Source organism: Epinephelus moara, chromosome 12 (assembly GCF_006386435.1).
Source record: "Epinephelus moara isolate mb chromosome 12, YSFRI_EMoa_1.0, whole genome shotgun sequence".
Lineage (NCBI taxonomy): Eukaryota > Metazoa > Chordata > Actinopteri > Perciformes > Serranidae > Epinephelus > Epinephelus moara.
The window spans coordinates 9,114,526-9,142,151 of NC_065517.1; the positions used below are offsets into that span (position 1 = coordinate 9,114,526).

The 27,626-nt window shown below is 41.0% G+C and overlaps 2 protein-coding genes across 2 annotated transcripts in view; one reads left to right on the plus strand and one right to left on the minus strand.

Moving 5' to 3' along the window:
• Positions 1–1,326: 1,326 nt before the first annotated feature.
• Positions 1,327–14,729, minus strand: amd1 (adenosylmethionine decarboxylase 1). Its single transcript, XM_050058119.1, has 9 exons — positions 14,407–14,729; positions 8,915–9,001; positions 6,854–6,980; positions 6,617–6,719; positions 6,285–6,327; positions 5,726–5,870; positions 5,441–5,533; positions 4,508–4,663; positions 1,327–4,404 (listed from the first exon to the last, which is right to left on the minus strand). Exons 1-9 carry the CDS (start codon positions 14,517–14,519, stop codon positions 4,261–4,263), a joined length of 1,011 nt encoding a protein of 336 aa, XP_049914076.1. The 5' UTR covers positions 14,520–14,729; the 3' UTR covers positions 1,327–4,260.
• A 1,221-nt stretch (positions 14,730–15,950) lies between these two features.
• Positions 15,951–27,626, plus strand: part of cdk19 (cyclin-dependent kinase 19) — an 83,908-nt gene continuing 72,232 nt past the window's right edge. Inside the window, exons 1-2 of the mRNA XM_050058118.1 lie at positions 15,951–16,216; positions 23,973–24,048. Coding sequence (XP_049914075.1) covers positions 16,089–16,216; positions 23,973–24,048 — 204 coding nt within the window. The 5' untranslated portion in view covers positions 15,951–16,088. The remainder of the gene's footprint in view (positions 16,217–23,972; positions 24,049–27,626) is intronic.

Sequence of the window (27,626 nt, forward strand, 5' to 3'; positions counted from 1 at the left end):
GCCTTTAGGATCTGTGCTGTTACGCACACATGCAACATAGTCTCTGATTCGTCAGCATGCCACAATGGTGATGAAGCAGAGGCAGATAAAGTACGTTTTTGGATGGCAGCCTTGTGGAGATATTCTAAAAGTAATTAATAGAGCACTCTGATGTGTTGACGTCACCGATCTGGATATACTTTACGTTACGTTTAGGGGAAGGCAACAAGTATTTTCACTTCAGAAGGCTTAAGTCTAAATGAAGTCCCGAGTCATTGGTGTCAATGTTTAAGTCGAGTTGCAAGTCTCATAATTTTATTGAGTCTAGAGTCACAAAATTTTTCACTCGAGTCTGACTTGAGTCCAAGTCATGTGACTGGAGTCCACTCACCTGGTTTATAATTGTTACTTCTGCACTTGACTTTACTTTAGAACTGAAGATAAATTATTTTTTATTGAGATCTTGTGTTATATTTTAGTCTGGCAACCTGTCCAGGATGTACCCTGCTACTTGCCCAGTGTCAGCTGGGATAGGCTCCAGCCCCCCTGCAACCCTCAAGAGGATAAGCGGTTATGGAAAATGAATGAATAAATGAATGAATGAATGTTTTGTTATTATGCTATGTGGTTGTAGACTACTTGGCTCATGATGACTGCAGATTTCCCTATTGTGGGTCAAAAAGTTGAACTGAATGGTAATGAAACTGGCCTAATAGTGTCCTCCTCAGCTGAGCTGTGACGTTAGCTAGCTCAGTGGTGCTAGCAAAGACGGTAGTAATCTAGTATCTTTGGTGCTAGGTGAGCTAGCAGTAGATGCACACTTTTTTTTGCTGCTTTTAGCCCCACAAGCCACGTACCATCTAGTTCCATTATATTGGAGAGAAGGCAGATATATTTATGGCCAATATCTTCGATGTTCGTTAACTCACACCGAAAAAAAATCTAGACTGATTAATAGCACTACAGGTAAAAGGAAAAACATGTATTTTTGATTTGGGGGTGAACTGTCCCTTTAAGAGGTGATCACTTCACTATTGGCATAATCTCTTAACTTCCTAAACCTTAGCATGTCTGGCTCTGTCTTCTCAAATGGCTTATTGTTCAGGGTGATAATGAATGGAGACGACCTTTAAATTAGAGTGGCATTTAGAGTAGTTGTATTTTCTTTGCATTTATTTAATGGATACTGAGTGACTGCAATAATGGCTTCCACAGTGTTTGATGGTCTTTGATGGTCTACAATGTGAGGTCCTTTAAAGTTTTTCCAGTTGGGCCTTTGATTGTGTATCCTTCCCTCTAGATAACAATCTTATCCAAAGCCTTCAAACAAACAAACAACACAGCAGCTGCACAGATAAGTATCTTTTTATTGAGGCATCAAGCTCGTAGCACAGATATATTTAGCACATCTTGACCATCCAAAGAACAGCAAAAGAAAGAATTAGAACAGCAAAGTTTCTCCTTCAGTACACCCTGCAAACACACCCTCTGACCCAGGGGAGACTTTCCTTTCCTCTGGAGAAAAGACTCACAGAGGAAGGGAAAGTGAAAAATAAAACAAAAACATAATTTAAACCATCTTTGAAAAGGTAATCCCATAAACTTCAGAACAAACTGGTTTCACAACAAAATAAACATTTGGACAAAAGGGGAAGAGAAAAAAAAAAAGGAAGATTGGTCCGCAGCAAAAATACAAAATGTTATTTTGTATAAAATCCTATCACCATTCAACTGCAAAAATGCATTTTGAGTTCACTGTATAAAAAAATAAAATAGCATAATGATCCACACCAACAAGGCTAAAATGTACTTAATCCAAGAACAGTTAGTGTTGAACCGCGACAGCATTTTTTGAGCAGTTTAAATCCCTAAATTGTGTGAATGCATTAAGGACCTGTAACAGTCATGGCAGATCACCTCGGACATTTGACAGTGAGTTGGAGCAGTTTATGTAAGAGCAGAGTTTGGTCCTCAGGAAAGAAAATGAAACCACTCCAAAAAGCCACGATGGACAAACTAGAGGGAAACTATTCCAATTGTCAACTTCACTGCTAGTTCTTACATTAACTCTTCCAACTTTATTTACTGGTCCAAATGGCTCACAGAGAGCCTCAGGTGATGAGTGCGCCGTTAGAGGTGTCGATGCAATCACCGAACATATTTCAAAAGAACAAATTGAATTACACAAAAGGGCTGAAAGCAGGTTGGACTCCCGCTGTGTCTTCTCCAGCTCAAAACTGAAACTGCATTCTCTGGCAGGAGAAGCTTGTGAACGCCACTGAACTGAACGGCAGGCGGAGAAGACCCACATTAGTCTCAAAGCAATAAATAAAGAAACCCAACCTGCTTTCAGCACTTTCCCACAACTCGAAATGAGATTAATACAAATTAACCCGACCCCTAAAAAAGAAAAAAGAAAAAAAGTCCCCACCTATCCGAAACACACCAGGAAACAATTTCAGCTGGTTAAACAAGAGGAAAGTGAAGCACACAGACTCGCTAACGAAAAGGAGGAAGAGACGGCGCTACACTACACTGTCAAGCAACACGGCACTAGTAGTCACATGCACCATAGTGTCACAGGATTTTGCCCCTCGATGAACAAAGGGCATTGATCCAAACAAAAAAAAAAAGGGAGGGGGAAAAACTGCTAGGGGAGTCACATTTTCGACCAATTCACTGCAAAAAATGTCTGGGCACAATAAATTTAATAAAATGGCAGTTTTATGCAGCGGTTACATGTGGAATGATCCGGGATCACCCTGGCATGCTCAGACTGGTGGGCCTCTATTGTGCGCTTACAGATTTCTGTATGGGGGCGGAAAGAGACAGAGAGAGGATGGATATTATGCGGGAAAAAGAAAAATGCTTTGCTGGGCAACTAAGCAAAAGTGTCTGATTCATTATTTCCCATTCAGAGCGCGCGGCAGCCAGGAGGGCCGCCTCTCGTCATGTCACGGTTCTGGGGCCAGCTGACAGACTGACTCTGGCAGGGGGAGACCCGCTGCGAGCCAGACAATGGCTGGTCAGCAGAGGGCATTGTGAGCTCTCTGCGTGCGTGTGTGTGTGTGTGTGTGAGGGAAGAGGAGGGTGGGGGCGTTGTGTGCTCCGCTGGAGTCGTACATTCAGCTCAAACCCGGTCCAGGCTTTTCTCTAGAGATGCATACATTCGAAAGACGGGAGGCTGCTTTACGCGGCCTGTGCTACATTCAGTTTGAACCACTTCGGGTGAACGTGGAAACTGCAGTGCTCAGTATAACTGGGGGGATTTTAATACCCAGAGGCTTCCTATAGATACAGCATGCTGTAAAAAAAAAAAAAAATAGAAGCTTGGGGGAAACAAAGTGCACATGTTCAATGTCTTCAATGATTCATACACATATATTTTCCAGGAATACAACTTTAAAAGCCTGTCTATTTGGGGACTGTATGATTGTCGAGGTGGAGGAGGACTGATGAATGAATGCTGGTGGGAGTCGGAAGCCCAGCAAAGCAGACGCCTTTTGCTCGAGTGCATTAACCTTGACCAATGAGCTGCAAACCTTTTGTCCGATAGCACGACATTAAACAGCAAGTATGGCGTTTGTTTTCAAAGGAAACATGTCCTGACATTGCGACAACAATTAGAATGGCCAAAACGACTTCTACATTCAATTCGACTTTAGACAAAAGGTTGGCCTTTTCATACCATGACTTCACAGGGTTTTAAAGTGCACTCAAAAATTGGTAGCAATTCATAAATACCAATCATCAAAATAGAGAGCAAATTCAGTATGGACTGGTTTGGTTGAAGTTTAAATTAAAAACGGACGAGCTGAATGATGATCATTAAGAGGCGGACTGATCTGAGCATGTCAGGGCCCTGGCCTAGTGCGGGCGGAAGCCTTGTCTGTGAGGGATGAGGGGCGAGACCTGCAAGAAGGGACCGTTGTACTGGGCACAGGTGGACAGCCTCAAACAGAGCTTGTTTAATTCCTCTACATGCACTTCAAGATCACAGCAAGAGTGAGCTAGGATATCGAAACAGAGAAAAGAGCTTTCATGCAAGAGATCTAAGTCACAGGTACAACAATGCAAACAACTCAAACTGGAGGTTAAGGTAGGGCTCGCAACCGCGCCAGCACCGGGGGATTCTGGACAACGACAGCAGCGAAAGGGGAGGATGAGGGGAGGGAAGACGGAGGAGGTGGAGGATGAGCTTTCTACTGCGGGTTGAAGCCAGCTGCAGGGAGGGAGCCCTGAGTGGCTGCCTTTTTTACGCCTCTTCTTCATCCTCAACCCTCAGCTCTGCTGGTTCTGCTGGCGGTTCTTGGCGTAGCTTGTGAAGACAAAATTGTAATCGTTGAATTGAGCCAACTGGCGGTCAAGACGCTTGTAGCCCTCCAGTTTCTGGGGAGGAGAAAAGACACTGCGACATTTGGAGCTCTGTGAGGAGCAAACAAAGGGAGAAAAAAAAAAGAATTTACTCAGTGACAACTTCAATTAAAATCCTTCTGAATGAAACCAAGCTTGGATTTTAAAAACACACCTGATTGACGAAAAGCGTAGTCACAAATTTTCCTGGCTTGAACACCTCCACCACCTTACTGACCAGATCATCGTACGATGTCTGGGAGAGGTTGGTTTCGAAGCTGACATAGGAGAACTCTGGCTCCGGGGTGATGTGGATGGTCCAGTAAGTTCCCTGGAGAAGACGACAAGCGGAGCCACGTTACAGAAATGTTTAGAGGAAGATTTCAGCCAGAAAAATGACCATTTGTATATCAGTTACTCGCTGTGTCACGTTGCATTTACGAACAAAACTTTCTCTCGCATGCCTCCACAGTGAACAGTGGGTAAATTCTCATTTCACTGTAGAGCTGCATGCAGCCCCTCTCGCTGTGTTTGCACTACTGCTGCAGGAGTGTGAGCTAAGGGCTAACTGTTAGCATCACATCTAACCCAACAGTTATTGATGGGTTTAATGACAGAGTGGAGCTGTATCAGTGTCACTGTGAGATTGATGGGACTGTTAAATAACTCAGTAAGAGAGCAGCTCACAGAGAAGGTCCTTCAGCGCTGCAAACGGCAACAACAGCTCATTGTTGGCGATCAGCTGTTGCCCCACCAACATCAAAAATAGACTCTGATTCAGAACCTACGGTGTTTCCCACAGAACATCGCAACTGTTTTTGCTATTTTCACTTTTGCTCCCTCAATTTCACTGCAAAACACAAACATCAATGTGCATTGCATTTTTTTTTTTAAAGAAAAGCTGCCATAAAAATCAGGCATTTTAGGCTGAAGAATGGATGGATGTTTGATCCAGTTTTGCCTCAATGCACGACGAATGTTCAAAGTTTTCTTCACAAATTCAATGAGACAACACAGTGAGTAATTGGTATACAAATTATCATTTTGAAAGTATTCCTTTAAGTAGCTGGCACAACAAAGGCCCCAGATGAAAAAAAGAGACACTCACATCAGCCTTCATTCCATTCATTGAGTATCCACAAGGGTTGAACATTGTGGCATCGATCACAGAACCTGGTATCAGGTCACTAATTCCACTCATCTGCAACGAGACACACAGGAAACAGTCAACAGCAAATCGACATACACAATGCTTTAACCTTCCATGGCTGCACATGTCTAACTGCGGGCTCAACCAAACACTGCACAGATCTAAACATGTTCCTATAACAACACTGGAGGGCCTGTGTGTGTGCAGAGGCCTGCTGAGACAAATAAAGAAACCTCAACTTACACGAGTGACTTCACTTGCAGAAACACCATCTTTCATGTAGAACTGGTCCATAATGGCTGGATCGAGGTCACTCATCAAAACTTCCAGCGTCTGATCCGCATGCTTGTTCTCCCAGTACTCTGGTAAGTCCAGGGTAAACAGGTACCTGTGGGTGACAGGCAGTCAAACATTTTGTTAAGGCTCTAATTAAAATCAGGAGAAAGCATTATTAAGTTTAACATCAGAAGAGGTTCACACAAGCAGAAATAACCACAGAGCAGACCTGCTCTTTTATCTCCACCTCATGATTGTACTAGATAGTCATTGTCTGTGCTAAAATGCAAATAGCAATATCCTGCTGTGGCTGAAATCCTGCTATAACACAGAAGGCAAACAGCTGCAGACTTTGGCTGCCTTTTCATTTTCTAGTATTATTATTTATTTGGTGTGTTTTATGTAGAGAGAAATGAGAACATATTTCAAGGATAACATCAGTGGGCATAATTCATAATAAATTCTACTACAAAAAGATCCATGGATGTCAACAACATGGTCAAGAATGGGAAAGTGGTATGCTTACCAGCAGTCGGAGTTCAAACGTCCCATACAGTAGGCTGCACCATCTGGAAGAAGCAAAAAGGAAGAGCTTTGTTTTTAGCTGCCCTTATGGTTACCATTCACATGACACAATCCCAACTATGGGATTGCATGCATCATTTTTTTTTTTTTTTTATATAATTTTAGAGCCTGAGGCAACTTCTTCTGCCCTCCTCGTCACACAACAACAGATATGCTAGAGGCACTGTGCCATTTTGGTTTCTCTAAAATGCATTATTTTCAGAGCATTTTTTCAGGCGGGAAAAACAGGGTAGACAACAAAGACGGTTAGTGCTAAGATTCTGTGTTACGTACTTGGGAAAATCTGGCTGAGAAAGTCTACTTCCTCCTGGAAGTTTCGATGAGGGAACTCTTGATGGGTTGGCTTCATAAAGTTCTTGCGGGAGTAAAAGAAATTCTGAAAAAAAAGAAGCATATAAAAGTGTGAGAGATGAAGAGGCACAGGCATCAGATAAAAGCTACAAAAATTTTCACTTTCAGTTTCTGAATGTCAGTTTTTACATGAACTCAAACGCTGTGTGTGTGTCCTACCTCGATGGCATCAAAACCACAGTACTCCCTGGCGAGTTCCAGCAGAGGCACCAGTGCTTGCAGTAAGAGGGTGGTTCCGCATGTCTTCAAAATGAAACGTCTCTTGGAGACAAACATGCTACTCTCACTGAGGGAAAAAAGAAGTACAAGAGAGGCGTAAAACATCTGTTCCAGCTGTTTAATTTGATATACAAGTGATCAGGGTTGGAAATCAACTTTTTAGATTGCCTTTTTACATTTTTTAGCTCGTGAGTGAAACAAATCTAGCAGTATTAGGATGACGGTTTGTACCAATTTCCAACCCTGCAAGTAATTATTAAACAGTAAGTTTAGTATTTTTCACCCTGGACCTACTTTCCCATGCTTTAGTGTCTGACTAATGGGAACAAATTTTTTTGAAAATGGTCCAGTATTAAGTGAGAAGCACTGCAGCTGGCAGGGGCGAAACAGGCTGCAATACTACGATTCAGGGCCTGTTTGCACTGTCAGTGTAGGGCCACTATAAGTGCTTGTTTTTGCCATTGACAGGCTCAGGTTGTTATTATGGGTTTCAGATAACAACATGGAAAGGATCCCTACAGAGATAAACCTTTTTGTTAAAGAGTAATATCCTTTTTGTTTAACCTGAAACAGCCCTGAAATCACAATCGCCAAACCCACCAGACTCCATTTAAAAAAACATTAATTTTAGCATTTATAGAGACAGCATATTTCTGCATCCAAGTGGGTGAATTAAGGGTTTATTCTAACCAAACCAGACTTGGTAATTGTTGAAACAGTGAAAAGACTAACCAAGTAGGTTTTTGAGAGTCTGAGTTTGTTTCCATCAACTTCCAATAAAGTGCGTTTTAAGATAATAAAATCACTCTTTATTTGAATGGAGTCTGGTGGGTTTGGTGATGGTGACTTCAGGGCTGATTCTGGTTAAAAAAACAAGGATCTTGCTCTTTAACAAAAAGGTCGATCTCTACAAAGATCCCTTCTATATTGTTGTCAGATACTTGTAATAATAATCTGAGCCCATCAGTGGCAAAAACAAGCACTTTAATGGTCGTACATTTACGTTGCGAGCATGCTCCAAGTGTTTACATTGCAGTTTGTTTCGCTGTTGTCGTCCTCTTGTTCAATACTGGACCGATTTCAAAATAATAACTTAACACAAAAATAAAATAGGGTCCAAGTTGGAAAATATCGAACTCATCCTTTAACTGGTGATTCTCCTTCCACTCATACTGCTCTCATCACCACTAAGCTTACGTAACAGTCCTAATTCAAGACAGGGACACACTGCCAGCATTTGTTTTGTTGTTGGACTGTTTTTTTCCTTTCCTGTGCAGCTAAATTTGTGATGGATGGTGCCAAGATTTTCAAGATTAGGAGGTAAATCCCCACTTACAAACATTAAGCATGTATGCACATGTAAAAACACATGAATTTTCAGGAAATGGATAGATCACTTGTAAACAAAGATCTTAGTAAAGTTTGTTTCAACTTGTCTCAGAGACTTGAAACACGTGGCAGCCATAATTACAAGCACAGTTCCCTTGAGCAATTTTAAAAGCGTTGTTGCATAACATGGCTGCATGTGGGAAATCCCACCCATTTGATTCAAACACTGCTTTAAATGAATGGTTTCTTAACACAACTTCAACTTCACTGCTTGTGTAATTCGTAGTATACTGATTGCAGTCTGTTTAAACTGGAGGAGAGGAACAAGATCTCATCACACCATTGCAGCGGTTTTGAACGTGATAAAGAGTTAAACACTTCCTGGTTGCTATGACAATTTGTTTAACCTGCCATACTTGTTTGATTCTTAAACATTACTACAGCAGAAGGCCCATCAGCTTTAGTGTGTTAAAGCAGGGTGTCCTTGTAGCATATACAGTGAAGGCTGTGCAGCACGTAATGCATGTGCCCATGACTGCATGTCATCACCTGAACAAGAGACTGTGCTGTCAATGGCAAGCGGCTTACAGGTGACCGCTGTCTAATCCTGCCTGCCTTCTAATCAGTGGTAAAACAGAGAAGACGTACTGTAAATAAAGACCCAGCACTCACCTGAGTATATAAGCTTCCTGCTTGTCAGACTTTGTCACACTCACGATCAAACAATGCACATTCTCCAAAAGTTTGTCCCACTCAAACCTAGAAAAAAAAGGAATGAAAAGCAACAATTAGCACTCTGACATTCATTAAAAATATTTCATTGACTTGTTTTTAATTTGGCAGTGAAGAAAATTTAGAATTTTCCCACACACGGGAAAAAGAAGCAGAGTTGTTTTGACTGTTTTTATAAAGGAAGGCATACAGTGTACAGCAATGCCCTGCAGGGTAAGTCACAACAGGGAGGGAGGGATTCAGTTTCTGGAAATTATAGTGCTAGGGGGGATATCAAGAAACAAACAATCTCAAAGAGATTTGGACTAGACCCCTCTGTAGTGTATCTACTGAAATACAGCAAATATATTCATTTGACCCGATTCATTCACTGTCCATAAGGAGGGTGGGGGGGATTATTACAATTACAGCCTGCCGTGTGAAATCACCAAAGAAGAAATGGTTCACACTAACAGGAATAAGGACACTGGCTACGTGCAGGAAAGCTGCAGGGTACTGTGGAATTGGGTTGCTCGGATGTTGGCTCTAGTTCAGACTGAAATCACAGGCTGGGGCAGGCGACACTGCCAGGCCAGCACTCTCCACGACAACAGGAACCGCCTCCTACTCCCACCACCACTCAAAGACAGCTGCAGTGCAAATGCAGCTGCGTCACGTTCTCATTACAACCTTGGAAGGGCGGCCTGGACCCATTCAGAGCCTTCAGTAGGAAGCAAAGCACAGCATGGGCTGGTGGACAGAGGCCGGCAACGCTCAATGGAGAATTTACCAGCAGCCAATGTTGCATAGTTCACCCCCTGAGAGATGGACAGGGCTGCATGAATCTTTTCTGGGGAAACCTCTGAACTAGAAATGTGCCTCAGTAGTGACTAACTAGACAGTCAGCACCAGGCCTCTGACAGGCGGTGACAGCTCTGGTCAGGAAGCAAGTGTGAACAGTATTTAGTCATGTACCCGCTGAGTACTAGTAAAATTACAGAGCTTCTCATCCAGCTGTTTAATGCATTTTAAACTTGCCTTTAAAAAACAGAATGACAGAACTGAGGGGGGAATAAAGCTAGATATCAAAATAGTTTTCAACCGTTGCTATGGAGATGATCAAATATCACAGTTTTCTATGCCAAATACCTCACTGTTGATATTGTAGTGTTGACTATTGGTGCTTTCACAAAGTATTTAGACAGTTAGGTTTTTGATTAATAATCATCAGTTATGGTAAAATAATGACTATGTAAAAGGCAAAAATAGAAGAGCCAGAAGAGTCTGCAAGTTAAGAAAAGTACATTTTACTGCTGTGATATTGTGCCCCCATTTCTGAATTCACAATAAAAATCAGTTTAGTCACACTTGGAATTTATTATCTGTACTTTAAAATGAATAAAAGGAGCTAGAGTGCATGAAAAAGCTTTAAAAACAAGAGCTTGTTAATGAATTGTAAGAAAGTGGCAGGGCAGGATCCCCTGGACCCCTGACACAGGTCCAGACTAAGTCCCAGTGTTCTCAGTTCCTAGAAACTGGCCCCTAGACTCCCGTCATTTTGCAAAGGTGGCACCCAGGAAGCAAGTTAAGTATCCCTGCTTTAATATGATACAGCCTTTACAACCAGGAAAACGCAACACTTATAGTAATATGACATCAAAAATCTAAGACACCATTTCGTCTCATTTCACAATATCAACATAACATCAATATACTGCCGAGCCCTACTTAGCAAATACATTAAGCCTTACTCTTACAAGCCTCTACTTGACCAGAAATACCAAAATATTAGCAGAAAATAATAAAAATACAACAATTCTGGGGGCTTCAAGTGACCAGGTAATTTTTTTGACCTGGACAGTACACTATAACCACAAGTCCCCTCTGCAAGTCTGGTTTGTGACCCATGTTGCATGGCAGCCCTGCTTTATCCACATAGCAACCCAAAACAATTACTGCATGGGAATAACACATAAGCACCAGTGAAATCAAATGTTACTGCTGTTTGATAAATTAGACTAAAAAAATCTTGCCACATCACTTTGAGCATATCGGCATAACAATCATTGACAGACATGCAAATGCATTTACCCAGCGGCCTCTTGCTTAAAGGGGCTCTATGCAAAATTCAGAGTTGTCTGCACACAGTTCTCAACATGGAGGTGGCTCACTCTCTACTCAGGGCATCATTACTCCACTATCTTCACACAGCAAACAGTAGTTTGATGCTATTTTAATGCTCTGATTGTTGCATACAGAACCTTTAAAACTTGTCTAGCATTTCGATGAAACCACAACTATAACATCTGACATCTCCTGAGCTGCTGAGTGACACGTAAACACCTCATGATAAGCAGCACACACGCCAAGCTTTGGGAAGAGTTCATACAGATGACTGAAAGACAAACAATGTGTCAGTGCTACAAAATGTCTCATACCAGGAATAAACCACACACTGTACAACACCAGCAGCTACACTGCCTGCATGTTATGAGCCTCCAAATCTAATTTGCTCCCTACAAAGAATGACATGATGCAATAATCAGGCCATGCAGCAGGCTAAATGCCAACAAGCTAACTTCACAGCCCTAAACCATCTTCCTTCTCTACCACTGACAGATCAGTGTGCCTACTGCTCAACACTTTGCCCAATTCATCACAGCCCATATACTGTGCAATTAGGATATGTCATGTTTTTATTATTGTGCAGATATCTTAGCACACTGCCATTAAAACTACAGTACAGGATAAGAACCAGAGGGGTTATCTGATAGTGAATTGTGACTTGGCACATGTTTACCATCTGCTGCTGTTTGTGACAACAGTAAACCATATAGCCTCTTTGCTTTTTCAACTTAATAATTTGTCTTGCCCTTATCGTGTGTTTATTAGGATTTTTAATCAACTTAACAGGCCGCCCTTTTAGCCGGTAAAACAAAGGACAAACCCCACTGGTACGACAGTTAGACAATTTGATGATTCAGTTCGTTTTGACTTGATGACATCAGAGCTGTTGTAACATGTCGGCCTCCCAGCCTCATACCAAGGGGACAACGTTACTGAAGACCTGGGTCAGCTCCCGTTTCAGTGTGAAATGTACACCATGGGCTATTTCTGGTCGCTCAGCAGGATCAGATTTTCCTCAAAGAAAGAGCGGTCTCTAGGAAATGGACCGCATTAAGATACTACCACAGTTTCCATCCATACCTGACGGACATGTCTTACCACTGTGACAGATTCTTGTAATACTGGCTACTTTGGTCGATAAACAAAAACAAAATAATCCAAAGATTGGACAGCAAAAGAGAGGGCTGGTAACATAAAATAAATATCATTAGATAAATTCAAGATGCCTTGACGAACACTTGGCTGCAGAGCCATGACGATGGTGAAGGCCACATTCTGAAGTGAGCAGAAGTGATAACTTTATCTGGCCTTCAGGAGTAGCTGCTTGACAGTCACTAGAAGCAGACTGTAATCTGTCGTAGAGCCCTGAGGAAGGACACGGGCGGTAATGTGAGCAAGCTCCACATTTGTGAATCAGATGCCCTTGTGGACTTATTTGGACATTGGCTGACGTCCAGCGAGCCTGATCCACTGACAGTGTCCCTCTGAGCCGTTAATCTGCCCTCTGGCTGTAAATTAATGCCAGTCCTCATTCACCCAACCGGCCACACACACTTTTCTTAAACCGACCTCTGTGGTCTGGTTAACGACCACAAAAGTCACTCATATCGCCAGCAGATTGAGCCTTGAACCTTGCCACGGGCCATTCACTTAGAACTGCGATAACACGTAGTGTCTACCAGCTTCAAATAAGGATAAACCCTAAAAAACAAAAAAAAACTTGAACTGAACTGAACTGAGCTGAACTAAACAGATAATGTAGGTGAAAGAGGATGTAGGGTGATGATTTCTAATCACCTGTTGTCATCGGAAATTGTTCAGTGAGCACTATTGACACACATCCAGTTGCTCACACTGAAGAATGAACACCAGTCCTGGCCAAACCACCTAACTCCTTTTAATATATCCTGACTTTGCTCTACTTGGCACAAGCTCCTCAGTGAAGCACAATGGATTTTATAGTGCTCAACAAAAGGTCAACAGCCTTTTCCAAACATTCACATCCATTTCTTGGAATGTCCCATCACCCAGACACCCTTTTCTTTGAATGCAACCAAGTGCCTCCAAGCAAATCACAATCGAAAGACCCTCTAACCAATCACAGGAGCTGGGAGGAGAGTGGCTACATGGCTGGGAACGTGACCATAACCTGGACTACACGTTATTTTCAGTGGCACCTACAGCATGTCTTGGGGCTGCCAGGAAGTGAATGACTGTCTACAGAGAGGGCTGAACATTAAAATCATCACATTCCCATCAGTCATGGGATCATAACCCATAATAGTCCCTGGTGACTCAGAGTGTATAATCATAGTGCTGGAATTTGTGATAGGGAGCATTTGAGATCTAGTCTTCCCTGCAACTACCTTTCGTTTTATTGCAAAACAAATGCCACCTGGTAGACCATAAAGTAGCGTGAGTGACTTTTATGTGCGTGCTGTCGGTTGCCAGTGTCGCTGGAACACGCGGTGACGACGGGCGACCACATGCTTGACATCTTCAGTGAGGCCCCCATCCTTGTTGAATGACGCAGAAAGAAATAACCTCCCCATTTGCAGCAAAACAAACACACAACACATTTTTGTCAAACCCCGTTGAACTATGTAAAACAAGTAGCGTAGTATGTGTTAGCATTTTGAAGTAATGTAATCAAACGACGTCCCAACATCAATGCGGGGGAAATAAAACGCGTGCGCACCATAGGGGAGGAAAAAAAAGATTCAGCCCGCCTAATGTCGGCCCCAAAGTGAACAGACAAATAATGAAAGTAAGTTGAAGACTCGTTTGAACTATACAGCCATACGAGCACGAAAACAGAAGGCGGTTGAATATTTGTGTAACGTTATTATGTCCCATGAACTAGCTAGTTAGCAAGCTGTTAGCTACAAACGGGCTGACAACTTGCTGTATAGACGGCCTTAAAATAATAACCCATTCATCAACCGCTTATCATAGCGGCTGAGCTATAATGCTAAAATGTTAGTTGCCATGTATTTTCTCGCTGGAGAATGAATGACTCAGCTTGGAAGTGCCACTGTTGGAAAGGGGGAGGTGGTCATTTTCGAGTCACGGTGTTAGCTAGCTCCCTGGTGGTAGGCTCCTGTGTCAGAATTTGCTTCCCAATCTAGCTTGCTAACTGAGTTTGAACTGTTTATAACAGCGAAAAAAATAGCTCTGGAAAACTAGATTTCACCGCATATAAGCTGGTTACATGTCAGGAATGAATAGCGGGAACGAAGCCAAGCATGTGGCAGCCGTTTGAGGCGACGTTTCCACACGCTGCCGAGGACTGACACGCCACCCGAGACATTTCAGAGGACACAAACCTTGGGATGGTACGGAGGTCCCCGGTTCCTTTGGTCTCATCCTGTCGAGAGAACCACACCTCCAACAGCTTCTCGGTCCCCTCGAAGAAATGTGCACCGTTATCTTCCATCATGAGACAACAGACTCCCAACAAAAAAAATATTAAATTTCGGTTGTAACGTTTACAACTTAATTAATCCTTCTTCGAGCAGTTATAATTTATTGAGGTACAGTCCTTTAAGCAATCCTGGTGTTGATTTTCTTGAGTTACCGTCTTCCCTTTAGCAGAGAATACCGTTAGCGAGTGCTAGCTAATATCGCCGGCCATACTGTGTAGAGCACTCAATGGACATGGCGCGGTGAATTTATGTGCAAGCAGCCCTTACGTCAGTTTTGCGTCGAGCCAATCAGATCACAGCCCTCTGGCTTCTGTTGTGTGATTGGTTCAGGGCCCTATCACTCTTTGTAAAAACAGGGGTTTCCTCACGTGACGTTATATTTTTTTTTTTACAGACTGCACAGAGCATGCCTTGGCTCTGTACTAACATGAGAACACAGCAGCCTAAATTACATTTAAGATTTATATTATATATATATTTGACCGTAGGTGGTGTTCATTTAAATCCCTATTTGAAAACGTGGGACTATTTTACCTATTAATCGCACAAATATATTTTAGAGCTTCAATATGCTTAGGCAGATTTCTATGTATACTAAGTGCTTCTCTGACATATGTTTGCTTGTAAACATATGGATTACACGCCAGGATATTTATTCCTGTCACGTCTGTATCGTTGCATGACCGTGTATTAATTTATTTATTTTTACTCCGTGTTGACATAAACACACAAATTTGACTCCGAATTAAAGTTACAAAATAAGTAATATTACCAAACGTGGAATGGAAATATCTATTTGTAAACTAAATATGTTATTCCGATTGCAGTTGAGAAAATTTATAATGTGAATTTGTGATATTTTTAGCATTAGATTGTACTAGCTATTGTAACTGCATACCTCTAAAAGTCACTCCATATAGCAAGCTTTTTTTTTTTAAAGGACATGGCAAATATTTGTGTTAGATCCTGCTTTGGTAATTACCATTCGTTGTAATAAAAATAATTAAGTGAAGGAGTCAAGGGAGTAGTAGCAATTTTCGTGTGTTAATTTCAACCTTATTTGACAATAAAACAAAACAGTATTTTCAGAGGAGCTTTTATTTATATTTTTCCAAATGTATTTGTTGTATTGCCTTTATAATAATGTGTACATATGTTATGAAATTAATGTCGTTAACAGTTCAGGGGTCATGCAAATATTTTTAGATATCTATAAAAAACTATCAAACACATACTTCCGACCAACAGCCTTGCTTGTGCACTATGAAAATATACAAACCACTGTTCATAGCGTTCATGAGTACGCAAAGTGCAACAAACCGCAGCGAGAAACGCGGGTTGTAGTTTCCCACATCTCCGCTCATGAGCCAGAGAGCCGGGGCGCCTGCTCCAAAGAACTACCTTACCCAGCGAGCCCCGCGCGCCAATTAGAAACGTCAACGAGCCAGTGAACATTAAGCGGAGCAGACCAAAATCCCAAACAAGGAAATGGTGGGGGAATAAAACGACCAGATTATTTAATTAATGCATGTAATAATTAATATTTTATTTTATTGTAAATTAAGACGTATTTATGGGTTAAAATGGATTACGACTTCAAAACAAAGCTGGCGGCCGAGAGAGAGAGAGTAGAAGATCTGTTCGAATATGAAGGTTGCAAAGTGGGTCGAGGCACCTACGGGCACGTTTATAAAGCTAAGCGCAAAGACGGGTAAGATAACCGTGAACGTTATTGTTTATACTGACATGAAGCTGACTGTGGGCTGCATTTTCTCTAGACACCTTGGTCGTGTGTTAAACGGGGCGTTAGATTTGAACCTCCCCGAAGCGATAACCCGTGTCTCTGTGTTTTTGTTTTCATGTAACGCACTCACTCACTCACCAACGGTCCCCCCCCTCCTCCCCTCTCCCCCCTCCTCCTCTTCCCCACCCCCCCAAAACAACACAGCAAAGCAGCGGTGTTGTTTATTTTATTTTGACAAGTGTCGTCTTTATGGTGAAGACAGCCTGCCCTTAATGTATCTAAACGCACTGGTACCGTCATTCAGCGCGGTAGTGACATTTCAACGTCTCTTCGCGGCCAAGCTACTCCCCCCATTTGTAACACCGTGTGTGCACTGCCAAACTTTTTTTAGACTCCACACTTGCATGTAATCTGATTGCTATTCTGCTTTATTTCTTTACACTGACACTGTCAGGCATGTGACGGTGCAATGCACGTGTGAATGCAATGTATATACCAGCAACAGGAAGATGGACAGATATGCTCTCACATTTCTCTTCTACTATGCCAGCAGTGTCACTATTTGTTGCTACAGTAGCCAACTGGCAAATTCCCAGTCGACGATAATACTTGACAGTGAAGTTTTATTATAATAGAAATGTGTTTAATACTGACATTTGCCTAAAAGTAAGGTTAATCATTCTGGCCTGTCTGATTGGAGTAAATTGAATGCAAGCAGTGCTGGCACCATGGCAGCACTGCAAGTTGGCACCACCGTGCATGAGGAGGTGCTTAATTTTATTCCTTTCTCATTTTAAAATGTATATTTAAGGTTTTTTGGTTGCTGGTCAAACAAAGTAAGAAGTCTGTTGTGATGCACTGATCCCACATTCTAGATTGGTTTTGGTGCCTAATGTGACCTTATTACAGGGATCAGGTAGTGGCCAGATGCGACCAATCCACATCCAGTCTTTGTCACTGTTGTTATAAAAATGTAACTATAAAATGTTGTTATAAAATTGTCAATACAATTTTGACAGGGACTGGGTATTGGCCAGATATGACTGTTGACCTAATGTGATTAAGGAAGTTACACGTAGTTACTGCCTCATGATGCCTTATACATAGGATAGTGTGTAAGGTAACATAAAAGAGAAAAAGAAAAGCACCGGGGTTGGAATAAACTTTAATCGACCAGACTCATTAGATTACCATTGTTTTTTGGGCAAGTGAATGAAGAAAATCTAGCACCAGCCTTTGGCTAGTGGCTAGTGCTAGTTTCCAACCCTGAATTCAGCACTCAGTATTAGTCAAAAACCTGTGTTTAACTTTTTGTACCAGGAGAGAAAACGTGGGATTGGTTCAGCCATAAATTTGTAATTTGCATTTCATATCGTTGGCGTTCTACAGTAACCAGCATGACTCTTTCTCTGATAAGCCTTTCCTCTGTTCATCATTGACTCATCGGGTTGTAAAGCTGAGTCAAGGCTGCAGGCGGTGTCTTATCGTAGTCGCCTCTACACCATCGGATAATAGAGAGTTGGATGTGAGGTCAGGAGGTGAACACAGGCAGGTCACAGGCACTAATACCTGAGAACTTGTTTAATGCTGTGAGGTAATGACATCCTGCAGGGGTATTAGAGATTCCGTAGTGGGGATTCAGGCATGTAGTGTGTGTAAGCACTTCCTTAAAGCTATATGGAACAAATTAAAGAAGAAATATGGCTGTTTCATGCAGGTGTTGTGAAACCTCTGTGCATTTAAATGCATCATCGGACTGCCTGTACATTCAGTTATACTTTCTGAAGTGGAAAGTATAGCAGTAGTAGCAATACTATACCCTTTCATGCTTTGCCCCCAGGACACTGCAGGTATTCATTTGTTCGGAATAGCCCAGTGCATTGATGGTAATATGGAGTCTTATGATGTGTTATCGAAGCAGATAAAGTACAGGTTGATAATGTAGTGCAGCCATCAATTTATTTTACCACACCTGTGCTTTTCCTGCCGCGACAGGTCAAAATGTCTGCTGTGAAAAAGGTCGTCACTAATAGAGTTGATATTTTATACATAAAAGCCATCGAGAGATCAACTTGTTCAATTTAAAGTGACTGTAGTTCATCAGTAAGCACTGTGCGCAGTTTGAAAAGGAACGCAGGATTGACTCCAGAAATAAAAACCTCACTTTGACTGCAGGGATAAGATTTTATTTTTTGTTTTGAAAAGCAGTAGCCTTGACAACTACATTGCTTCACCTAAATACCACGATACAATACTACAGCTTATAAAATGTAATACTGTGGGGTTTTTCTGTCTTTGGAAAGATAAACTATACAACTATAAGTGGAATGTGGAGAGCTGCTGCCATCGGCCTGCGCTTCAGCCTGGATTGTATTCTCTGTAGGGCTGTAGGCGAGGCCCTGGGGATGGAGGGCATTGCATATTCCCACTGAACGTAACCTGTAAGGCTTATTTAAGTGAAAACTGTAAGGCAGCAAACCACTTTCTGTCCCTAGTGTATAAAGTTGTGGAAATGAATTATCACACATGCATGTTTTTTAATGTTTGCTGGCTTCACACCTACGGCTGAAGGAATATGCAGCTTTTGCCAGTTTGTCCCAGCTGGCAGGAAAAGGAGAAGTGTGCCCTTGACAAGGTGTGAAGATGTATTGTCAGTGTGTTGAAGAAGAAGATGGAGTGTCTCCATATGCATGCAGTCTGGTATTGTGTCTCTGTAGTAGGGCTGGGTATTGTTTAAAAATCACGATACCAGTACTGTTACCAGTTCCCTTACAGTGATACTGATATGATACCTTTTTCTTACTTTATTCGATACCCATTATGTAAAGGCGAGCATTCAGTTGCATAAAATACCTCTAGATACCATAGGCGTGTTGTACGGTCATACATTTGAACATATTGGTGGTGCTGAACTGCCAATTCCATCAAATATACTGCACTTGATTTCACCAGACCACAGACTAGTGTACAAAAAGGATCAAATACAGGTATCGTTTGGCTGGAGAAGCTTGGATTCAACTTGGCTTTGAGTTATTTTGTTTGATACCTTAAAGTAACAAGTATAGATATATATATATGTATAAGTGAGGACGAAGCACCAGTGCAACTTATTCAGTAGTTTGTATGACATCTTTGGCATTAGGGCCCCAACTGGGTAAGGCTCGGACATACTTTCAGTGTTGAACATCCCTAGACAGCCGTAGTCACGCAGATGCACACTTGGCTCTGTTGATAGTACATTTGAGGGTCTGCTGCTGACATTAGGTGAAAGGGAAACCAAGAAGATGCTGCTGGGTCTGGAGTGAATGTCTGTCAAACATCCAACAACTGTGATGAGGCAGCTGGGGCTGGCTTTACCGTAGTGTTTTGGAGTGGACTGGAGTGTCGAACAAGAGATTGGAACATGTACAGTCTGCGTGGTCACAAAAAATGGGCTGCATGCGGACATGGGTGGATGTCGACATTTACGTCATGTGGATCAAAGCGGTACCCTTGCAGACACCTGTACATGGAAAAACATGATTTGGCACTTAGTTTAAGATTAGGAATAGAATCATGGTTGGGCATCGTCACGTTACGTGCTTAATGAAACAAGACGTAACTTGACGTACATGACTTCAAATAACTCATGGTTGACATTTCGTTTCACATGGGAAACAAACACCGGTCTCCTGGGTCAAAGTCCTGTGTTTGTGATTGTTTGCGACTTTGTCCCTCTTTACGTCACCTTACTTCTCCTTTTGCTTCCGTCATATGAAGGAGGACAGTGCATAGGTCACGTGATCACATCCTCCTGGATTACAACTGTCATTTCATTACTTTTTTTGTTTTGCATGAGAACAGCCTAGCCAGTGTATCTCTCTGCTGCAGACACAAGTGTTCTAAATTCAACTAGTAAAGTATACTAACTTGTTACAACTTCGTCAGGAGACTTGTCTTCATCTGAATAAAAAAAGATGGCGAAATGCTATTTTGTCTTTTTGTAAGTGTTGAAAACACAGCAAATATGGTCCAAATGCATTCCAAGCAGTCTCTCAGTGGGTCTTGATAAATGCATTAATTGGAGACGATACCAACACTTGGGGTTAATACATCAAATCACATCTGTTTGCTCATAGTGTTATTATTTGAATTTAGCAAGGGGCATTTAAGAATAATTTTACTGATAACCCTGAATTATGAAATGCAGCACTCACACTGCAGAATGAATGGCTGACTCTACAGAATACGACCACTTTAATTGCTTTAATAGTATTTTCAAATTTAGTCACTCTCAATTCAGTTTGAATTTTTCTATCCATGTGTTATATTAGGTCTACTACGGCTGTACTATAATAAAGCACAAAACGTTGGGTTGTCTGTTCAGGTCCAAAGTAAACTTTGTTTAGACGTTTGCAGTGCTGCTTGTCTCTGGTGGTTTTTTAAGCATAGGTTTATGGTGCTGGCATTGCATAGTGCTCACCAAGAGCCAGTCACCATTGCTTCCGCAGACCACAGGGTTCCAAATTTTGAGAGAGACATGAATGGACCACATACAAACCGCAGTGACGTCACTGCAGAGGCCTGTGCCGTTGTTTCTGGCGCACACTAACCAGCAAAGGAGGTATGGAGTGAAGGGCCCTGACCAACCACGCCGGCAGTTACTCGTCGGGTGTTGTTTGGCTGTGTGTGGCTGACCATCGGCTGTAGATCTTGTGGCACGTCCCTCACTTATGGATATCTTAGAAGCTGTTGCAGCATGTTGAATCAGCATCAGAGGGAGTCAGTCGCAAAGAATTCCCTCATTGGCTGTTTGGCCTTGAGAATCGGGGAACACAAAACTTTACAGTGCCATATAAAGCATGATTCTGAACATATGGTAAGAGATTAATCAGATTCACAATGACATGAAAATAGTTTGTTTTCTCTCTTTGTGACGTTCTATTGAGTACAAGACTAGTGACCAGTCACCTCCTGTGCGTTGGATGTTGTCTTTCAGATGTGTTGAAGAGCTGGAACAATTAATTAATTAATTGAATGATCAGTTGACAGCAAATTAATGGGCAACTATTTTGATAATTAACAGTTTTAGAACATTTTTCAAGCTTAAATGTCAAATATTCTCTGACTCCAGCCTCTCAAATATGCATGCTGTTCTCATGCACTGTTGTATACCTAGAAAAAATAATGCACTAGAATTTGTATAACCCATGTAATCATGAGCCAGTGATTCATATATAACCCATGTAATTGTGAAGGCTGTGATCACGTGACCAAATTGCTTAGGGGACACAACTTTCCTCCAGGAAAGCGATATTCATGTCCCATGTGAACTAAGTGAACCTGGAGTTATTTTAAAGGTTCGTTGTCATGTTAAGTTCGTCACTTAACATTATGTTAAGCTCAACCGTGATTTTTAACCTAAACCTAGCTTGCGTAACTTTACATTCCTAACCCTAACCCAACCCCAACCTAACCCTTACGAAAACTTTACATGCCTAAACCCAACGTCCATAACTTTACTTTCCTAAACCTAACCTGCGTACTTTACTTTCCTAAACCTAACCTATGTAACTTTACATTCCTAAACCTAACCTGCGTAACGTTTCTTTCCTGAACCTGACCTACATAACTTTACCTCCCTAACCCCCAACCTAACCCTAAACATAATTTTACATTCCTAAACCCAACCTATGTGACTTTACATTCCTAAACCTAACCTACAAAATTTTACTTTCCTAAACCTATCCTAAAAAATTTTACTTTCCTAAAACTAACCTACATAACTTTACTTTACCAAATCTAACCTACGTAATTTTACTTTTCTAAACCTAACCTGTGTCACTTTACTTTCCTAAACCTAACCTATGTGAGTTTACCCTCCTCAACCCAACTTATTTAATTTTACTTTTCTAAAGCTAACCTACGTATCTTCACCTCAGATACATTACATGATGACACCCAACCACAGTTCTTCTCCTAAACCTACTCTAAGTGGTAGGAGTGCTAATTCATTGGGTGCTAATTCATCAGATATCATATGAATGGTTGTATGAGGATACATTATAGTGTGAGGATATGCTGTTTTTGTTGTGTTCTATATTATACAAAACAAAATTTCATTTGGATTTTTTTTACTGTTGGTTTGACAGAAGAAGAATTTTCAAGATGCTTTCTTTGGCTTTGAGAAATTATGATTGGTGTTTTTCAGTATTTTCTGACTGTTTAAAGACAGATTAATTTGAAATCAACTTTTGACAGAAGACGTAAGGTGGCGCAGCTTGCAGAGTTTTGATGCCTCCGAGTCAGGGACAGCTGTGGCTGGAGGCATTATGTTCCATTCTCGTGATATCTCACTATCTCAAGAGGACCTTGAGAGAATGTCTTCAAATTTGGCACACAGGTCCACTTGGACTCAAGAGTCAACTGATTAGATTTAAGTGGTCAAAGGCCAAGATCATTTTTACCACATGATATGTTTTTGGCCACAGCTCAAGAATTCATACACTACTTATGACAAAATTTCATACAAATAGGATTAAATGATGAAGTGATGACATTTAATATTCAAAAGGTCAGCTTCACTGTGACATCATATGGTTCTGCAAAAAGACTTTTCTGGTCATTATTCAACCCCATAACTCAGGAACAGAAGGGGAGACATTTGGTGAGATACTGAATTGGTGACACTACACCCGGTGTGTAAAGTGTCCACATTTTAACAACATCCATTTCTGAAGCTTTGTGTACTGTCATGGTTACACATAGACATGAAAGTAAACTGCAACTTGAGTGGTTGGTGGAGGCATACATCTATTAGGTGGGAATTCTAGTTTGAAATTGGCTTCCTGTGTGACGCCCTAATGGAGCAGGCTTAAACCTGTTGCAAACTGAAAAATGCTGTTTGAAATACCTGGTGGATTATGTGGAGGAGCAGGTTTACTTACAATTTTTTTCCTCTGCTTTTGCACAGCAGATTAATGGATAAACTAATTCATTATGTGAATCTGACTAAATTCATACGAGGCAATTTTGTTTACAGACCAAAAGATTAAATGTTGTGAGCTCTTTTGAGCATCTGTGCAGCTCAATTAGTATTAGAGATGTGTGCCTGAGAGCTCCAGTTAATCCATGACCATCTCCAGTGCAAATTAGGCTGAAGTGGGTTTGATTTTAACACCACCGGGACCTGTTTGATCTGTGCGGGCTGCTCACTGAATGAAGTTGTTATTGGATGCTTTCCACAGATTGTGTTTACATTTTAATCATGCCTCTTTGCACTGTTTTAAATAGATATTGTTTCCTTTTAGCCCTCATTTCTCCACTGCTCTCTGCTTAGGTTGCATTTCATATGCCGGAACACTGCTTATCTCAAATAATCAATATCTGTCTGCTGAACATGCTCCACCCTGCCATCTCATATTTCACTTAGTAACTGGTTTTCATGCACAAATGGGCTTCACAAGGGCAAATGCATGTCCTGCAAATGCCAGAAAGTAAAAAGAAAGACCAGCCCTAGCAAAAAGCTGCAGCTGCCGTTTTTTTTTTTTTTTTTTTTTTTTTTGTAGATTGAATCCTGAGCATCTGTCTTTGCATGAAGGGTGAAATTCATGCAGGGCAGTGATCCAGGCCCTGCGGGAGCTGTGACAATAGAGCACTTGAGGTTGATGTTAAAAAGGCTGCTGATAAGAATATCTGTGCTATCTAGTAATGTTTCCCCCATTTTCTCTTTTTGTCTCTACAGGAAAGATGAGAAGGAGTATGCACTGAAACAAATAGAAGGCACTGGAATATCGATGTCTGCCTGTAGGGAGATCGCTGTAAGTTACAACTTTTTTTTATTAGTGTGTTTGTTTCTATTCACTTAGATCACTGTTCAATTTAAAGGAAAAGATCAACACTGCAAAATACTTTGCTTTTTTTCTGGGATTCAGATGAGCACATAGATAATTATTAAATGTTGGTGCACTGACCAAGTGGCAACATCCAGGGCTGAAAAATGAAGCCAGTGAGACTGGCTCCAAAAGTAAGTCAGTTCTTATATACCCCCATGTTAAAATGCCCAACTTTAATGCAGACATAAACATGTTAATAGCCTGGTACAAAAATGGTTTTCAACATTTATGACAACTGTAGGGAGCGTGAATTTTTATGTGACTCATCCATTCAAATGTTATTAAGGTTTAAAGTTATGCATAATTAAGGGCATTGCTGCTTAGAGGTACAGGTGGGTGCTGTCTGTTGACAAGTCACTACCACAGTGGCAACATTAGTTAGGTAATGTAACCATGGCGTGACCCCAGATTCACAAATTAAAAGGCGTAGCTGTAGCTATCGCTATTTCACGCCTTCTTTCTACATAGCTCTGTCCACATATGGGAATCAATCAGAAGTCAAGTCTTTCCTATGAAAACCTCTTTGATTTTATGTGTTATTGGTCTGGAATTGGCCTCGTTGAAAAACTGAACTTTTGCGGCAGATTTTGGACAGACCACATGAACTGTGCCACAGGAAGTTAGCATAAAAATGAATTAGCTAACAGACTGATGAATCTGTTTATACATTTTTTTCTAAATGAAAATTTCGTAGGCATGTTTAGCTAACTAACATTGGCAGCAAGCTTTCTGTGTGACATAGGCTACGGAGTGCATACATAGTGAACCATACATCTTTTTAACAAAATATTTAACAAAACTGGCTACACACCTGATAGGTCAACCTCCTCACTTATTTGTTGCCATGCATTATTGGTCCCGTTTTTGTCTCTGTGCTACCTCATGTGTATATTCCACAAGATTTGACGTTATCTGTGGCGTTATCTTGATCTTTAAAGACATGCATTTGTTTGCATTGAACACTAGGTGCGTAATCCGTATGCTATACAGAAATACAGACACAAAACTAAACTGTGCTAAAACAAGGTGTCAGTGTCTTTCAGTTCATTCAAGTTAATTGTAACATTCTGGTCACATAAAAAAAGTATTGTTCAGCATTTGTTTGTACTAAAAGCCCCTCTGAGTAGTTGGATGTTCAGTTTTTCCAGTAAGTAGATTTTGTATGAATGATTTTGAGCCTGTTGTTCGCTTAAGAAAATTAGCATTATCACAGGTAACCGCAGACTGTAAATGCACCATGCTAACTAAGCTAACATCTAGTGTTAGGGTAAGAATCATCCTCTCGTTCAAATATGGCTTCAAAAATCCAAGATGGAGGAGGCTAAAATGCCAATCTTGAGGCTTCCCAACAGAGGTCTACAACCAATGGGTGACCTCATGATGGCTACGTCCATTATTTTTATACAATCTATGGCGTTGACTCTAGAGCTCGAGTCAAGCCATGGTCAGCCCAGCTCAGTGTAAAGACTGGAAACAAGTGAAACAGCTGGCCAGCTCCAGTCCAATATAAAAACATGCAACTAAAGCTCACTATTTACCATGTTGTAGCTCATTTCTTTAATCCGTATACTAACCCATGCACAGGCAGAAATGTAAAAATGTCAATTTGCAGTTTTGTTATTTGTCTGTTAGTCAAGTTGTCAGTTGTTTTTACATTTCTGTTTGTGCATGGGTTTGACAAACAAGAGAAACTGTACAAATAAGACCATTTTACAGTTGTTTGCAGGTGTGTTTAACAACTTTGGACAGAGCCAGGCTACCTGTTCCCCCTGCATCCAGTCTGTATGCTAAACTAGGCTAACAACACCCTAATGCAAGCTTCATACTCAATGTACAGAGTGATATACTATCTATCTTTTCATCTCACTCTCAGAAAATGTAAAGATAAAACTAAACAAAACTGGCTCAATTGGCAGTTGAGCCAATTTTGGGCTTCCTTGGACTATTATCTTTTAATGGGACTCCTGGACCTAGTATTTCTTTTATTTATATTGATCTAATATCCAGTCTTGTATTAAGGAATCTTAAGGGCTCTACGCTCTGTTGACTGTTTGCCCATGGCGGATGTGTAGCTCAGGATGCTCTGTGCAGTAATTGAATTAAGCATTATGCTGGTGAATAAAGAAAGAGACAGCTATAGCTTTACTCTTAATTATCCTCTAAGTGTACCACTCTCAGTACCGTGCTTGTAATGTGGAGATGCAGCTTTAAGTATTAAAACATACGTACATAAAAGAAGAACACATGATGATAAGGAACTCTTTATCATTATCATTATGATTTTTCATCCCATTTAGGCACGATTTGCTTAAAAAAATGAAATGCTATATATTTGGACACTGATCTATGCATTCTGATGCCAGTATAAGGTGGAAAATATCTTTCTTCAGATTTAGACACATCAGGATTTACCTGGAAGCCACTTAAGTCTGAACAGAGCCTCTGCCGCCTTCATGCAGCGAGTACCTCTTTCAGACATATACCTTGTGATGTAAATTTGATTCATGATTTGTTTCATGTCAATTTCATATCTGACTAACCACCTGAGTCACTTCTATGTAAAAAGCCACAATCTAAGTAAGCAATCTTACTAGGTCTTACGTCGGTAACACTGTTGGCGTGTGAGAAGTCAACACGATGTAAAGGCTGCAGAAGCAACTAAAGTTAAAATACACTAATGGCATGTTTGTCAGGCCTCAAGGATACAAACAAGCATTATGACTAACGCTACATATAAACAAAACTTTGTTAGTTTACTAAAGACTTCACAGGGCATCTTTAACAAAGGGTTGGGCAATACAGAGAAAATTAAATGTCACACAAATTTAGACCAAATACCTCGATGTGGACATTAAAATGACATTGTAGGGTTGACTATTGGTGCTTTCACAAAATATTTATGTTGAGATTTTTGATAAATAATCATCTCTAATAATATAATGACTAACTGGTTAAAGGCGAATAATAGAACAGCTAGAACAGTCTGGTAAGTTCAGAAAATTACATCACTTTACTGTGATAAAGCCTTTAAAACCAAGAAAAAGACAACACTTACAGTGTTACGATATCCAAAATCTAAGATGTTATCTAGTCTCATATCATGCTATTAATATAATATCGATATATTGCCAAGCTCTAATTTAACGTTTTGTCATTCTCTACTTGTGCACTTTTCCCCATCTACCTAACTGAAATAGATGAGCAAATCTCAGGACAGATGTTTTTAAGGTCTGATACTGTGGACAATTGACGTTACCCCGAAGAGGTGTACATGAATGCAAATGTCCGAATCATTTGGACCAGACATTAAACGGACTTTACCCTACTAGCTCCGTAATACAAAGTCCGTATAATGTTTGATTGACGTAAAGAAAATACTGCAATTTTCTCAGCATACTTTTTGTGTCATGGTCTGCCTCATGCACCCCTCGCCTAAACCAGAAGTAGTATTTCCATTAGGTAAGACCGCGTATGACACAGTCTCCTATTGCATGCTACATGTG

Excerpts from the sequence above, each read along its gene's own strand:
- amd1 (XM_050058119.1), bottom strand. The coding sequence starts at position 14,519 with ATGATGGAAGATAACGGTGCACATTTCTTCGAGGGGACCGAGAAGCTG. Across the intron at positions 6,720-6,853 it reads GTGGTTTTGATGCCATCGAG|AATTTCTTTTACTCCCGCAA; the intron begins GTAGGACACACA and ends CTTTTTTTTCAG. Across the intron at positions 4,405-4,507 it reads CTACGCTTTTCGTCAATCAG|AGCTCCAAATGTCGCAGTGT; the intron begins GTGTGTTTTTAA and ends TGCTCCTCACAG.